The sequence below is a fragment of the Vanderwaltozyma polyspora genome, genomic scaffold, assembly GCF_000150035.1.
Source record: "Vanderwaltozyma polyspora DSM 70294 KpolScaffold1050 genomic scaffold, whole genome shotgun sequence".
Lineage (NCBI taxonomy): Eukaryota > Fungi > Ascomycota > Saccharomycetes > Saccharomycetales > Saccharomycetaceae > Vanderwaltozyma > Vanderwaltozyma polyspora.
In genome coordinates this window covers 37,514-53,203 of record NW_001834691.1, presented here as the reverse complement: position 1 = coordinate 53,203, position 15,690 = coordinate 37,514, and the positions used below count along the sequence as shown (strand labels likewise).

The following is a 15,690-nucleotide window of genomic DNA, read 5'->3' as shown; positions in this document are numbered from 1 at the left end:
GATGATGAAAATTGGCAAAATTTGAAAAATTTATAGCTGAAAAATTTTTAAAGAGCAGTTAGTTTTAACAGTTTAAAGGTTTAAGATATATGTTGTTTATGGTTATTAATACTTGGTTTGAGCTGTGGAATTGAGATTAGGATACTGTTGTGAGTCTAAAGTTTTATTTGATATGTTTACTGCACCTTCCGATCCTGTTAACGTTAGGAAAGAATTGAAAGTAACCCAGTTGTGTGAATTATGTCATAGTAGGAAGGCTATTATAAGAAGACCTAAAAATTTACAAAAAATATGTAAATTATGTTTTTTCCATGTGTTTGAGACTGAGATTCACGAGACTATTGTTTCTAATGATTTGTTTTACCGTGGTGAGAGAGTAGCTGTTGGTGCATCAGGTGGTAAAGATTCTACAGTTTTAGCTTATGTTTTAAAATTATTAAATGAAAGGCATGATTATGGTATTGAGATTGTACTTTTGAGTATTGATGAAGGTATTGTTGGATATCGTGACGATTCTTTAGCTACTGTCAAGAGAAATCAACAGCAATATCAACTACCATTAGAGATATTTTCGTACCAGGATTTGTATGATTGGACCATGGATGATATAGTTGAAACTGCAGGTATACGGAATAGCTGTACCTATTGTGGTGTATTACGTAGACAGGCTCTGGATAGGGGAGCTGCAAAACTTGAGATCAAACATGTTGTCACTGGCCATAATGCAGATGATATGGCCGAAACTGTATTAATGAATATATTACGTGGTGATGTAGCACGTTTAGAGAAGAGTACAAGCATTATGACAAGTAGCACAGGATCCCCGATTAAGAGATCCAAACCTTTTAAGTATTGCTATCAAAAGGAGATTGTATTATATGCGCATTATAAGAAACTGGATTATTTTTCGACTGAATGTACTTATGCCCCAGAAGCTTTCAGGGGAACCGCAAGAGAACTAATGAAAAATTTCGAAGCGATCAGACCTAGTTGTATAATTGACATTATAGCTAGTGGTGAATCCTTTGTATTGAAGCAAAAGATGGGTAAGCAGAATAAGAAAAAAATCATTACGTATAATGATGGTAACAGATGTGAAAGATGTGGATATCTGTCTAGTAACAAGATATGCAAAGCGTGTATGTTATTAGAAGGATTAGAGAAAAGTCGAGCCCAGATCAAAATACAAGTACAGGTGCCGGGGGAACCTCAACAAGAAGGGCCAGCGAAGGTGTTGAGAACGTTAGAGAGGTTAACTTTTTAATATTAGGTTATAGATATGTAAGGAAGTAATTTTAATAACATAAAGTAAAATATAGTGCATCAAACCTAATTTAAACTAATCAACTTATTAATTGGCTGTTGAATTAGAACAACCGAGGTATATAGAATTGTTTACCGCTGACGAGTCACTAAGTGAGAACGGCAGAGGAACGGAAAAGAAAAAGAAACGAGAATTTATCCGAACACAATGACTATAACAGTGAAAATTTTTGAAAAGGCAGCCATAATGAAGTTAATCCGAACAGTCAACAATGTAAAAAAAAAAGAGTAAAATATCCGAAAAAGAGAGGGAGAAAGAAAGGTAGTAAGGCTACAAGGTAAGAGTGGACATATAAGATGTGACAAAACTCAAAGATACGGAAACGGAAAAATAGCAATATATGAGGCTAACAAAGATACGAAGATAGGATAGGTATTGAAAAGTGTATACGTTTAAACAAAGAAGGCGTTGATAGCATAATGCAGAGAATAGGATGACGTCTTTGATCAGAGAAGTATAAAAATTGAGAGATTAGTTTGTTAAGTTCAAAATTACAAAACCAAGAGACAAGCAAGAGGGACAAACAGAGGGACAACTGGCAGATAAAGAATGTTGACAAAGGCACTGTTTTTTATTAAAGCACCAGTTAATTAATGAAGTTGTGGCGATTGGATTGAATGGGATATGATACAGTTGATGGGAAGAGAAGAAAGGAAGGGGCGGCAGCGACGGGAAGGGTATGAAAAATATATATGAGGATTCATTAGGATAAGGTAATAGATTTGTGGTTGTTGAATGAACATACAATAGGAGCAGTGAGTAATAAAGTAGACGGATGTTGTATCAAGAGGGACAAACCTATCTATAGTATGAAGTGTTTTCTTATTGTTAATATTGTTATTTTTTTCTTCACATGGAATAGTTCCAATTACCAAAAAGGGAAACAAATCCAAAGATATACAGATGTACCAAGAAATACCAGTCAGATACCAGTCAGATATAAGCGGATAAAAAAGGAAACACAAATCAATAAAACAACACAAAAAATAATTTATCCGAAACAAGTTAGAAATAGATGGACGCCTCGCCGGATAAATGTATATACAGCGTTATTCTGCTCTGAAAAATAGTTTTTCCATTACATGTTAAAAACTAATCATACACAGTCGCTAGCTGCAGAGCCTGTGTTTACACAAAGTATTATTACGCACTGCGCAGATTTGTCACTAAGTTTTTCCGCATCCACAAAAACACAAAAAAAAACACAAAACAACACAAAAATTATTTCCCAAAAACTCAGAAACAAAGACAACCTGCCCTACAAAGCCATGGCAATCAATCCAATCAATTACACACAAAAATGACAACCCAAAACAAAAAAGAATAACTTCCATTAATCCGTGAGACAAAATCAAGAAAAAAGAAAAGGAAATGTGTAAAGTAGTCCATTTCTCCACCACTTCCACTTAAAATTATCTACCCTACCATTTACCAAGCAATTAATCCGCACACGGAAATTCCAATATTCTGATGCTAGACCACACCTTTCTACACAAACACAAACACATGCAACTCTCTCTTGATCTCTGTCTTCTCCCCCCACCACCACAATCACACACTCATCCCCCCTATACTTGCTTCCCCTCCACTCAAATCTCTCCCTGTACCACAACCACCACATCTAACTTTCTACCCCCCCCCCCTCCTCTCTATTTTCCTTCGAACCAAGCAAAAGCACAACTGTCCCGGCCGAACGCGGTAACCTCGTCCCATTCTATCCTACCATCCCATCCCAGCCCATCCCATCGCACCGGGAAACCATCCGCTGCACCATACCATCGCTAAGCTTAAAAGCAACAATCCTTACTTACCCAAGAATCTAAGACAACCATCAGTTTGGTGGACTCAACTACCTACTCCGTCCCTCTTTCAATTCACCTACTCGTCACATCTTTACAAGAAGAAGCATTGCGTTGCATTGCAGACCTCCCTCTTCGAATTTGCATCCTTCAATTGGCTTCTCATAACTATTCTATTCAATACAAATCATGAGAACTCAAATGTTAGCCCTGACTTGATTTAATGTAATTTAGTTCACTTTTATTTTGAAACACATACATTCATACATACATACATACAACCTCTACTCTGTTTGGCCTAACCTAATGTCCCAAAATCCTTTATTAATGTTTAAATCCCGGACCTTCTTGATACTGGTTTCTCTTGGCTAATTTGACCTTTTTCCCTTACACTGACAACCAACCCAATTGCTTTATATCGACAATGTAAAGTAATGCAATCTAATTGCGAATTGATGGGAGATGATCTCATAGCAAACCACTTTTTTTTTGTTGGATCTATCCATGCCTCTCTTTAAATTAGGTAAACTAAAACTAAGCTAAGCTTTAGTCTATCTACACTATACTATACTATACGTCTCTTTTTAAAACTATGGTTTGGTGTTAAAACTGTACCAACCTCAGTTTAACCAAGTATTCACTGGGATGCTATTCCCCCAATTGCGTTTAGTAGTTAGGATAGTACGTAATTTCCCATTTCGGTCTTCTTCGAATGTCCATGTTTCGTTGTACTCCTTTCGTAACTGGGAAGTGATTTCACTTTTGTCATTACAATCAATAAGATTTCATTACCAGCAGCATTAGTTGATATTACTCTGGTTATTCTCACAAGATGTCTTCGAACATAAGCTCACTGTTCTTTCTCTATTCTTGGGATTAATGGGATGCGCTGCTAATACTTTATCAATTCTTACTAGAAGTTCATATATAAGTATATTAGAAATCCTACTAATATGTGGCACTATCTTTCTCTAAGTAAAGAACTAAGCTATACGTTTTTTTGGGTCCTTTACATTACATGTATTTTGACCTATTGGTTATTTTAAACTATACGAATATATATATATATATATATATATAATGTGTCTATATGTGTATATCTTGTTACATTCCCTTTCTTAATCATTCACTGTTCTCTTTTGACGTCTCAATTCTCTCTTCTCTTCAATATTTTTTTTTGTGTGTGTCTGAATTCATTTAATGCCAATATATAAATTTTGTTGAATTTGTATATAAAATATAATACATCCATGCATATATATGATCCATGCATATATGATTTAAGTTTATCATAGGACCGCTGTGTTTATTATTATTCTGACTCGCATCCCTTCCTCTTTCAAAAACAATAACCAAGTTTTATTTAACTTATTTATTAATTTTATTATTATTATCATACCCTTTCAAAATGGCAAGAACAACTATTAGATCGAAATTGCCAAAAGACAATTTTGAAAGACCTTACCTTTGTGAAGTTTGTAATAGAGGTTTCTATAGACTAGAACACAAGAAAAGACATTTAAAAATACACACTGGTGAAAAGCCATATAAATGTTTATATTTGAATTGTAGTAAAAAATTTAGTAGAAGTGATGAACTTAATAGACATTCAAAAGTTCATCACTCTAGGGCAAATGGCTCGATTAAGAGGAAAAAATCAATTTCTCCTTCGAATCCATTATTATCATCGCAACAATCAATGTTTTCTGCTAACCAATATATTACATCAATTCCACTAACTCCTGTTGCATCATATCAAGATCTAAGATCACCACAATTACTAACATTCCAATTACAATCCCAATCACAACTAACCCCAAACCATCTTCCCTCTTTGGCACAATCGAATTCGAATTCAAATAATCAAATTGCGTCAATGTCAAGTCAAACTTCACTATCCATTGCTACAGCTTTAACAAGTTTAAAAAAACATAATAAATCACAACCAATTTTCACTATATCTGATGATGAACAAGATTCCCATTCTAATTTAGGCATGAATAAAAATAATAGCTTTTTGCCTTCATTTAATTCAATGCTTCAACAAATCGAAATCTATAACAGTTCACGTTGATGAATCTCAAAAATAATTGCAAGAAATTCTATTCTATTCTAAAATTAAAATTTAAAATTTAAAAGCAAGATTAAAATTAAAATCAGAAAAGTTTCTAAACTTATAATTCACTTTTGTTTCATTATATGCTCATTTCTTATCACATCACTGCAAAAATTTAGGCAATTCTCATAAAAAAATCATTACGTTACATTTCAATTCATTTCAATTCATTCAAATATATACTCTTCATTAGTTATATCTAACTAAACAATCCATTTCCTTTTGTATAAATAAATATTTACTTTAATAATGCATCAAATACAGTCTTAATAATGAAATCTATTACTTTTTTCCAAAATCTTGACCTTTGAAAATGTCATTTCGAATCGATATCGAGGTCAAAATTAAAGTCAAAACCGAATCGAAATTGAGATTCATAAGACATTGCGGCGACATTCAGAAGAAGCCAAAAGTGTCAAAAAGGAGCGGTGCTATAATTGAAACATTTTTTTTTCGTTGAAAAATATTGAGGTTTAAGAAGTTTGCAACAAACTTCATGATGGTGATGACTTCATAATTGTAATTTTATTGGATTGTTAAACGTTGTCACTGGATTCATAGTAATGTTCAATTAAGTAAGTAAACTATCCCCATAATTCCATATTTGCAGACTTATACAGAGACATAGATAATCTACTACCCCCCAAACCCCCCTTTGCCATTTCCATTTCCATTTCCATTTCCCTATCCTCCAATAAACATAAGAAACGACACACCCCACAAGGTAAAAAGGTAATAGATTATTTAATTCATTCTTGTTGGATGCATGTTTTTTGATCAACCACTAACGTTTATGCTAATTCAGATTACAGCAACGTTTTGGGAATAGAGTCGATTTTTTTTTTAATGATTTCATATGTATCCTATCTCTCTCTAGATGTTACTGTTCCAAGGCCAACAATTCGTCATACTACCCAATTCTGAAGGTTCATACTTGGGCTACCTAACAAGACTAATTGAAAAAAATGGTGGACATTTAATTTCTTCTGTTGAAGATGAAACTGGATCTGGACTGGCGACTATCGATAGTTCAACCATCGTTTTATTGAACAGTTCCTTTGTCGATGAAAATTTCAATTTAATCCAAGAGAACTTTTTACTAAGGGAGTTAAGACCATTTAATATATCTCTTTGGAATTTCATTAAGGAAAATAATTTAAAATGCATTGATATTAAAGATATTAGCATATTTATTAAAAATAAGAAATTCGATTTAAATTTAGTACAATTGGTAAATATTGAAGGTCATTCAGTATTTAAGCTAAATGATGGTGTCACTACTGTACAAACTATTAAATCCGAAGGAACTAATAATAGTAGTGATGAGAAAATTTTAGAATCAAAATCAGAATCAGAATCAGAATCAGAATCAGAATCAGAATCAGAATCAGAATCAGAATCAGAATCAGAATCAGAATCAGAATCAGAATCAGAATCAGAATCAGAATCAGAATCAGAATCAGAATCAGAATCAGAGACTGATATTGAAATTGATGTGAATAGGAAAACTAAAGGTAACAATGACAGAATTGTTAATCCTCTTGCAAAATTAGCTCGGAAATATAAAGTTGAAGGAGATACTTTTAGAGCAAGAAGTTATAATCTAGCAATTTTATCAATTGACAAATATACTTTACCGATTACATCAGGAATTCAAGCACAAAAGGAAATACCAAACATCGGTCCAAGTATAGCAAAAAAGATTCAACGTATTTTAGATACTGGAACATTACCAGGATTGGAGCAGGCAAGTGAACAATTCGACTCTTTACAATATTTTTCAACTTGTCATGGAGTTGGTTCTGAAACTGCCAAGAGATGGAATTCATTAAAGTTAGACTCTTTTAAAGATGTCTTGGAAAAATTTCCAAATGAATTTGCCGTCGAATGGCCAATATTATTTGGTTGGTCTTATTATGAAGACTGGCAAAAGAAGATTCCAAGATCAGTTTGTGCAAAATATTTACAAATTGTTGAAGATGAACTCTTCCTGTTAGACCCCGATTTCAAAGTAGAATTACAAGGAAGTTTCAATCGTGGCTTGCCAGAATGTGGTGACCTAGATTTATTGTTTTATAAGCCTGGTTGCGACGATCTAAATGTTCTATGTAGAACTATTGAAGAAATTGCCATTAGATTATACAAAAAAAGTTTTGTAAAATGTTTTTTACAATTAACTGAACAAATTGAAAAGGTATTTGGAAATCAGGTAAGAGAGCGACTAGCAAAAATTCGGTTGACTGAAAATAAACCTAAGAAATTCAATTTAGCACCGAGGATTAAGAAAGCCTTACTGGGTGTTCAATTACAGGAACCAATATCAATCGAACCTCATAATGAGATTGTGGAATTGAAAGATAACGACAAATTCATGTCATTAAGCAATGAAGATACCAGTAAATATGATTATTGTAGAAGAATGGATTTCTTTATTTGTAAATGGTCAGAATTGGGTTCTAGTCGAATTCACTTCACAGGTTCAAGTGAATACAATAGATGGATGAGGTTGAAAGCCATTGAAAAGGGTATGAAAATGACACAGCACGGACTATTCAAGGACGATCGATTATTAGAGAGTTTCAATGAGAAAAAGATATTTGAATTATTAGATATCGAATATGTTGAACCTCAGTTACGAAATCAAGTTAACAAAAGACAGAAAAAGTAAACAATCAAGTAAAACTATATATCATTCTTGCGGATAGACAGATGAAAATAGCATAAATATATTTATACAAATAACACAGATATTAACGCCGTTGTATTAAAACAGATAAATTCATGTGAAGGTATTTTAAACGAAACGTTTTTCATTAAAATCGTTATTTATAAAATGTATAAGTCGTATTTAAAAATATATAAATCAGAGTAATAATAATCCCCTAGATATACATTTATTTGTCGGACAAGAAAGCAACACCTGGCAAGGTCTTACCTTCCAACAATTCCAAAGAAGCACCACCACCGGTAGAGACGTGAGAGATCTTTTCAGTGACACCGTACTTCTTAGCAACAGTAGCGGTATCACCACCACCAATGATGACAGTGTTACCGGATTCAGAGGACTTGACAACTTCGTCCAACATAGCCTTGGTACCGTTAGCGAATTTTTCGAATTCGAAAACACCTGGTGGACCGTTCCAGACAATAGTCTTAGCCTTTGCAATGGTAGCAGCAAACAACTTTCTAGATTCTGGACCGTTGTCCAACCCTTGCCAGCCAGCTGGGATACCTTCCTTGTCAGAAACAATCTTGGTGTTAGCATCTGGGGAGAAAGCGTCACCAATGACAAAGTCAACTGGTAAGACAACTTCGACATTCTTAGCCTTAGCCTTTTCCATCAACTTTGGAACAATTTCAGCACCAGCCTTGTCGTAGATGGAGTCACCGATTTCAGCGTTTTCCAAAACCTTCTTGAAGGTGAAAGCCATACCACCACCAATGATGATAGAGTCGACCTTGTCCAACAAGTTGTCAATCAATTGAATCTTGTCAGCAACCTTAGCACCACCCAAGATAGCCAAGAATGGTCTGGTTGGGTTTTCCAAAGCCTTACCGAAGTAAGCCAATTCCTTGGCCAACAAGAAACCAGCAGCTCTTTGTGGTAAGTCGAAACCGACAATAGAAGAGTGAGCTCTGTGGGCAGTACCGAAGGCATCGTTAATGTAAACGTCAGCCAAAGAGCACAATTCCTTTCTGAACTTTTCAACAGCTTCTGGAGCAGCCTTGGTCTTAACACCATCGACCTTCTTGGAACCTTCTTCTTCGATGTGGAATCTCAAGTTTTCCAATAAGATGACAGAGCCTGGAGCGGAAGCTTCACAGGCCTTGTTGACGTCAGCACCGACACAGTCGTTCAAGAAAGTGACTGGCTTACCCAACAATTTTTCTAATTCAGCAGCAACTGGCTTCAAAGAGTACTTTTCGACTCTTTCACCGTTTGGTCTACCTAAATGAGAGGCTAAGACAACGTATCTAGCTTGTTGTTCCAAAGCGTATTTGATGGTTGGCAAAGCAGCAACGATTCTTTGGTTAGAGGTAATGGTGGTACCGTCTAATGGGACGTTGAAGTCAACTCTGATGAAGACACGTTTGTCTTTCAATTGTAAGTCAGAAACAGTTAATTTTTGGGACAAAGACATTTTTTGTTTTGGAGCAATATGCTTGGTGTATTTAGAAAGGCCAAGAAAAAAAATTTTGTTAAAACAAGTAATGAATATTGGAAATTAAAATATATTTTATCAGAAACCACAGACAAGATCAACAATTGGATTGAAAGGATAAATTTGCTACTCTTTATATATGAGAAGAAGGGAACCAAATATTTTTTTTTTTCTTCAATTGAATGAATAATGAAGGTTCCCAAAAAATGCATCAACCATAAGAAGATAAAAAAAAATAAAGAAGTAAACTCTACAAACAAGATGTCGTTTTAGGTTTTGGGTATGTTTTAAACATTTGCAGACGAATACAATGAGTAAACCAAAACTTATTCGGCAACGACGATAAATTGGAATATAACTACTACCACTAATACTGCAAATATATTTTACTCTCCTATTCTTACGTTTGACCTACCACTAATCAAAAATAAAGAAATGCAATTGAAAAATTAAATATAATTAGTAGCAGCACAATTGCACTACCATTATTATTTAATAAAACTATACACACAACACATACTAAAATAAATTTAAATTATAACTCAATAGAGGTTTAATTGTTGCACAGGTCTATTGAGCCCAGTGAGAAAGAGAGAGAGAGTGTGTGTGTGTGTGCCAACAAGTTACCAATAATGATAATATTTCTCGTGAAAAAGAAAGTGTATTCGAATAAAATCTTCTTGTAAAAAAGTATAATGATACTCGAAAATAAAAGTAGCTTGTATTGGTAGAATCAATTGATTTCTAGAAGCTTTCTTAACTTGTCTTATTTCTCTTAAATAAAAAATAACGTAACGTAATCCCACAATAGAAAAAAATTACAAAGGTTGTCAGCTAAACAGTTGTCTGACGACAACGACAATTGTGAAAAAGGTGTAAACGAGATAATGACTGTAGCAGTAGTAGAGTAGATAGATGTTGCATGAAATAATACCTTATGAAGACAGATGGGTAAGACTGGATATTATTATTTTAGTATTGGCACTTTATCTCTTGAGATCAGAAGAGTCCTTGTTATCTATTTCATTCATATTTTTTCAAAAATGAAAAATTTCACTCACCTCACTCTCACTCTCACGCTGTCTCTCTTATTCAAGTTGGTCATGGGTATAATGTTGAACCTCGTTGGATTGAAGGAAAGGCAGAAAGATGTTGACCGAACTAGTTTGCTAGGTTGTTGATTAGATAGATGGCAGCATTTCTAAGGTTGTGCGTCGTTGTAATTTTTCATATTTGGGGAGGGAGCAATAAGACGAGTTGCAGAAGCAGCAACAGCGATAGCAATAGCAGGGATAAGAATATTTTATTATTCTTAAGGTAATTGCTGTATTTTCCACTGTCAATTGATTGAGAATCACAAGAGGAAGCCAATTGATTCAGTGTAGTTACTGAATGGGAATAGTGGGAAGAAATCGATTACGTTTTTGTTTGTTTCTGTTGCTTCGCTCGTTTTGTGGGAAAACCGTTCGAGCCTTCGTTGGGTGATTAGTGGAAGCTGGAAATTAGTGGAAGTCCGATTGGTTCAGTTTTCGAAAACTGAAAACTTTCTTTTTTTTTTATTTTTCCGTCTTTTTGGGGAAACCAAAAAGAAACGGGAATTAGTGGAAGCCGAATTTGGAACTGTCCGAAACGAAATAAAAAACAAATTTGAAATGTCCGGTTAACCATAGTACTGTCCGAATATGTATATCACGTGTCAATCATCTGTGTTACCCGCAACAAATATCAGGTCACAGCAATCTGTTTGAGGTGAAGGAGCGGGCAAGGAAAAGGGAAAAGGGAAAAGGGAAAAGGGAAAAGGGAAAATATTATCACCAAATGGTTGATTATAGTTACAGGACGGGAACCTTTAGAGGTTAGCTCTAGTAAGTTTAGACCTTTTCAATCAAAATATGGATGGATAGTTTGATTGACTAACTGATTGATTGATTGATCGACTGTACTTGGCAAGTTTCAGTCTGAATGTATTGAATCACATTGAATTTTAGTTTGAGTTTAGTCAAACGTCAAGGAACCTGACCAGACAACTGAGCAATGATTCATTCATTCATTGCCTAGTGATTAAAAACTTGTTTGATGATGAGAATAGATACTTAACTTGATATTCTTAATTTAAAGTACTCACTGCTTGTTTTACTATCTGTGTATAAACTTTGGTATATGATAAACGTTAATCTAGTTGAATCTAAGAACTTTACCGATATTTGAGTGCCAATTCCCTACCAATTTTAAAAATTAAACCAACAATAAGGGATAATTGATTAGAAAGAATTTGACTATATTCTCCTCTATTATATTAGATTACTTTAACAATGGTGATGAAACCATTTCCGTTTTATAATGGTTTGCATTTATTATCTTTAATTATTATTATTACCAAAATTGTGTTAGTTCAATCGTCTTCCCAGGAAACCTTTGACTATAAGAATAATGATTTGTTGAATTTTAATGTTAATAAGAACAATAACGAAACATGCCCTCCATGTTTTAATTGTATGCTACCAATCTTTGAATGTAAACAATATTCAAATTGTAATTCATATACTGGTCAATGTGACTGTATAGATGGGTTTGGTGGTGATGACTGTGCTCTACCACTATGTGGTTCATTACAACCACCAATTGACAATGACAAGGGTAATTCTGCTAATAATCTCAACAGACCTTTGCGTAACGAAACTTTAGGTAAGTGCACTTGTGATGATGGTTGGGGTGGCATTAACTGTAACGTTTGCGAACAAGATAACGTTTGTGATATTTTTATGCCTGATAAATCCATTAAAGGTACTTGTAATAAAAATGGTATCATTGTTAAAAAAATCAACCAATATTGTGACGTTACTAATGAAAAGATTTTATCAATTTTGAAAGGATCAATTCCACAGGTTACATTTGCTTGTAATAAATTGGATAAAAATTGTAATTTCCAATTTTGGGTTGATCAAATTGAAAGTTTCTACTGTGGTTTAGATAATTGTACTTTTAATTATGATTTGGAAAAAAATACTACACATTACGAATGTGAAGATATTAAGTGTAAATGTATTCCAGGTACCTTCCTTTGTGGTAAAAATGGATCAATTGATATTTCGGAATTTTTATCTGAAACTATTAGAGGTCCTGGTGATTTTGCCTGTGAATTGGGTGAAAATAATTGTAAATTTTCTGAACCTGCTATGAATGACTTGATCCTAACTGTTTTTGGTGACCCTTATATCACGCTTAAATGTGATTCAGGTGAATGTATGCATTATTCAGAAATTCCAGGTTACGTTTTACCTCCTGACCGCTCAAGATTTGGTTGGAGATCCAACATAGTTTTAGGTATTACCTTTTTGGTCTTGGTAACTTTGGTTGGAATTTCTGTTCTAAATATTAGCAAAAATTCACCTTTATTTCAAAATAGTTCAATTAGATTACCAATTTCAGGTGATGATACTGGAAATGGAGTTTCACAAGAAAGTTTCCTAAAAACTGATTCATCTGCAACTCTATCCTTTGAAAATGTCTCCTATTACATTAATAACGAAGAAAACGAATTCGAACCAAGAAAGATTATACACAAAGTTTCAGGGTTAGTAAAACCTGGTGAAATATTGGCTATCATGGGTGGTTCAGGTGCAGGTAAGACAACTCTATTAGATATTCTAGCAAAGAAAAGAAAAACTGGTAGAGTTTCAGGTACATTGAAAATCAATGGTATTGATATACCAAGAAATAAATACACAAAATTAATTGGTTTCGTAGATCAAGATGATTATCTTTTGCCAACTCTAACTGTCTATGAGACTGTGCTAAATAGTGCATTATTACGTTTACCAAGATCAATGTCATTTGCTGCTAAAAGAGCTCGTGTTTTCCAAGTTTTAGATGAATTGAGGATTTTAGATATTAAAGATAGAATTATTGGTAATGATTATGAAAGGGGAATTAGTGGCGGTGAAAAAAGGCGTGTTTCCATCGCTTGTGAATTAGTTACTTCTCCACTGATTTTGTTTTTGGATGAACCAACCTCTGGTTTGGATTCCAATAATGCAAATAATGTAGTTGAATGTCTTTTGAGGTTGAGCAAAGATTATAAGAGAACTTTAATCTTTTCTATACATCAGCCTAGATCGAACATTTTCCACTTATTTGATAAATTGGTCTTATTAAGTAATGGTGATATGATTTATTCTGGCGACGCTATAAAAGTTAATGATTTCTTAAGAAACAGCGGCTATGAATGTCCAGAAGGTTATAATATTGCTGATTATCTGATAGATATAACATTTGACTTGGCCCCAAATTTAAAGACCAATAACGCTAAATCTCGGATCCATGACGCAGAAAATATTTTATTACAGGGAAATGACTCAGCACAAAAGAATATGACGAGATCTGTAACCCAGGGTGAATGGGAACATTTTGCGACACATAGAGATGAGATGAGAAACTTACTTCAAGAGAGCTCGGCGCCAGAGAATGAAACTGTTAATTCAATGAATTCTAAGTTATTATGCAAAAAGTTCAGGGATGGGCAGTTCTTTGATCAGCTAGTCTCTGAAATTGATCAAAGTGATACTGAAGCGTCAACAAATTCTACATCATTGGCAGTTCCTTCGGTTAAGAAGGCAGCATCATTCGGTCAACAATTGTCTATTTTATGTTCCAGATCCTTTAAGAATGTGTATAGAGATCCAAAGTTATTATTGGAAAATTATGGTTTAACCGTTCTTTTGGCGTTGTTCTTGGGGGCATTGTACTATAACATTACAAATGATATTAGTGGTTTCCAAAATCGTATGGGTTTATTCTTTTTTATTTTAACGTACTTTGGGTTCATTACTTTTACAGGTTTAAGTTCATTTTCTTTTGAAAGAATAATATTTATCAAGGAAAGATCGAATAATTATTACTCTCCTTTAGCATATTATTTAAGTAAAATTATTAGTGACTTGATACCTTTAAGAGTTATTCCTCCAGTTTTGTTAGCACTTGTTATTTATCCAATGGCGGGTTTAAATTTGAGGGAAAGTGGTTTTCTCAAATTCATTATTATTTTGATTCTATTTAACTTCGGGATATCATTAGAGATATTAACAATTGGTATTACATTTAAAGATTTGAATAATTCGATAATATTAAGTGTGTTGGTATTGCTTGGCTCCTTATTATTTAGTGGTCTTTTCATTAATACCCAAGATATTACCAATGTTGCATTCAAATATTTAAAGAATATTTCGATTTTCTACTATGCATATGAGGCTCTACTGATCAATGAAGTAAAAACTCTGATTCTTCGTGAAAAAAAATATGGACTTAACATTGAAGTACCGGGAGCAACTATATTAAGTACATTTGGTTTCAAGGTTCAAAACTTATTTTTCGATATTAAGATATTAGCCTTGTTTAATGTAGTATTTTTGATTTTGGGTTATTTATCATTGAAACATTTAGTAGTTGAGCAAAAGTAATTGCAATATAGGGATTGTTATAATGACAACCTTGCAAGCCAAATCAATGAAATGATAATATTCCGATATCGAGATTTAAAATGCATTTTGTGTAAATTTTTCATATAAATAGTAATAAATTCTATCATTCCAACTACATTTAAATAAATGTACTGGATCCTGATGTTTAATTGTAACAATAATTCTTCGTTTTATTTTAAAAAAATAGTAAAACATTAATTATAGTTTAACAGGATATACATTTTGTGTATATCAGGTCACCCTCTTAAAAATTATTTTCCTTTAATCAAGGCTTAGTTCCTTGTTTCCGTTCTTTCGACCCTAGTTTGAATGGATTGTGATATTGTAGAACTAGTTTATTCGTTTCACCGATTAATACTTCTAAGCAAACTATAAGATAGTAATTTCTCCTCATCTGCTTCCCCAGTAGATGAATAGTTCCCTAGGTCAAACAATCATCTTAACTTAAACCTTAACTTTCGAAACTGTTAAACTACATGACGTCATATCTGGCAAAGGTAAGACGTTTAAAATAGGGAAAGCTGCCTAGTTAGATCCGAGGCGTCACAAATGTTAAAAATTGGTTCTCTTTACGAGGAAGAGATATAAAAGAACAGAGTGTTTAAGGTAGTTCGAAATGATGGATAAGAACAGAACAGTACAGGTTGCTATTCTTTTATGTTTAAGTTGAGACGATACTATTTATATTTATTTAGTGAGATTAGTGACAAGTTTAAATAATATGAGTTGGGAAGGTTTTAAGAAAGCTATCAATAGAGCAGGAAATACGGTAATAATCAAGGATGTCGATAAGACTGTTGATAGGGAGTAT

At 33.6% G+C, this 15,690-nt stretch overlaps 6 protein-coding genes across 6 annotated transcripts in view; 5 read left to right on the top strand and 1 right to left on the bottom strand.

The window, feature by feature from the left end:
• Nucleotides 1-172: 172 nt before the first annotated feature.
• NCS6 (Ncs6p) lies at nt 173-1,264 on the top strand (the record flags this gene model as incomplete). The annotated part of the gene is made up of 1 exon (XM_001646971.1): nt 173-1,264. The coding sequence occupies one exon, from the start codon at nt 173-175 to the stop codon at nt 1,262-1,264; it is 1,092 nt and encodes a 363-aa protein (XP_001647021.1).
• Nucleotides 1,265-4,531: 3,267 nt separating this feature from the next.
• Kpol_1050p19 (C2H2-type zinc finger protein) lies at nt 4,532-5,197 on the top strand (the record flags this gene model as incomplete). The annotated part of the gene is made up of 1 exon (XM_001646970.1): nt 4,532-5,197. One exon carries the CDS (start codon nt 4,532-4,534, stop codon nt 5,195-5,197), a length of 666 nt encoding a protein of 221 aa, XP_001647020.1.
• Nucleotides 5,198-6,116: 919 nt separating this feature from the next.
• Nucleotides 6,117-7,907, top strand: POL4 (DNA-directed DNA polymerase IV; the record flags this gene model as incomplete). Its single annotated transcript, XM_001646969.1, has 1 exon — nt 6,117-7,907. The coding sequence occupies one exon, from the start codon at nt 6,117-6,119 to the stop codon at nt 7,905-7,907; it is 1,791 nt and encodes a 596-aa protein (XP_001647019.1).
• Nucleotides 7,908-8,133: 226 nt separating this feature from the next.
• On the bottom strand, nt 8,134-9,381 carry PGK1 (phosphoglycerate kinase; the record flags this gene model as incomplete). Its single annotated transcript, XM_001646968.1, has 1 exon — nt 8,134-9,381. The coding sequence occupies one exon, from the start codon at nt 9,379-9,381 to the stop codon at nt 8,134-8,136; it is 1,248 nt and encodes a 415-aa protein (XP_001647018.1).
• Nucleotides 9,382-11,714: 2,333 nt separating this feature from the next.
• On the top strand, nt 11,715-14,858 carry ADP1 (putative ATP-dependent permease ADP1; the record flags this gene model as incomplete). The annotated part of the gene is made up of 1 exon (XM_001646967.1): nt 11,715-14,858. One exon carries the CDS (start codon nt 11,715-11,717, stop codon nt 14,856-14,858), a length of 3,144 nt encoding a protein of 1,047 aa, XP_001647017.1.
• A 742-nt stretch (nt 14,859-15,600) lies between these two features.
• Nucleotides 15,601-15,690, top strand: part of Kpol_1050p14 — a gene marked incomplete at both ends in the record, with an annotated part of 697 nt that continues 607 nt past the window's right edge. Inside the window, one exon of the mRNA XM_001646966.1 lies at nt 15,601-15,690. Coding sequence (XP_001647016.1) covers nt 15,601-15,690 — 90 coding nt within the window.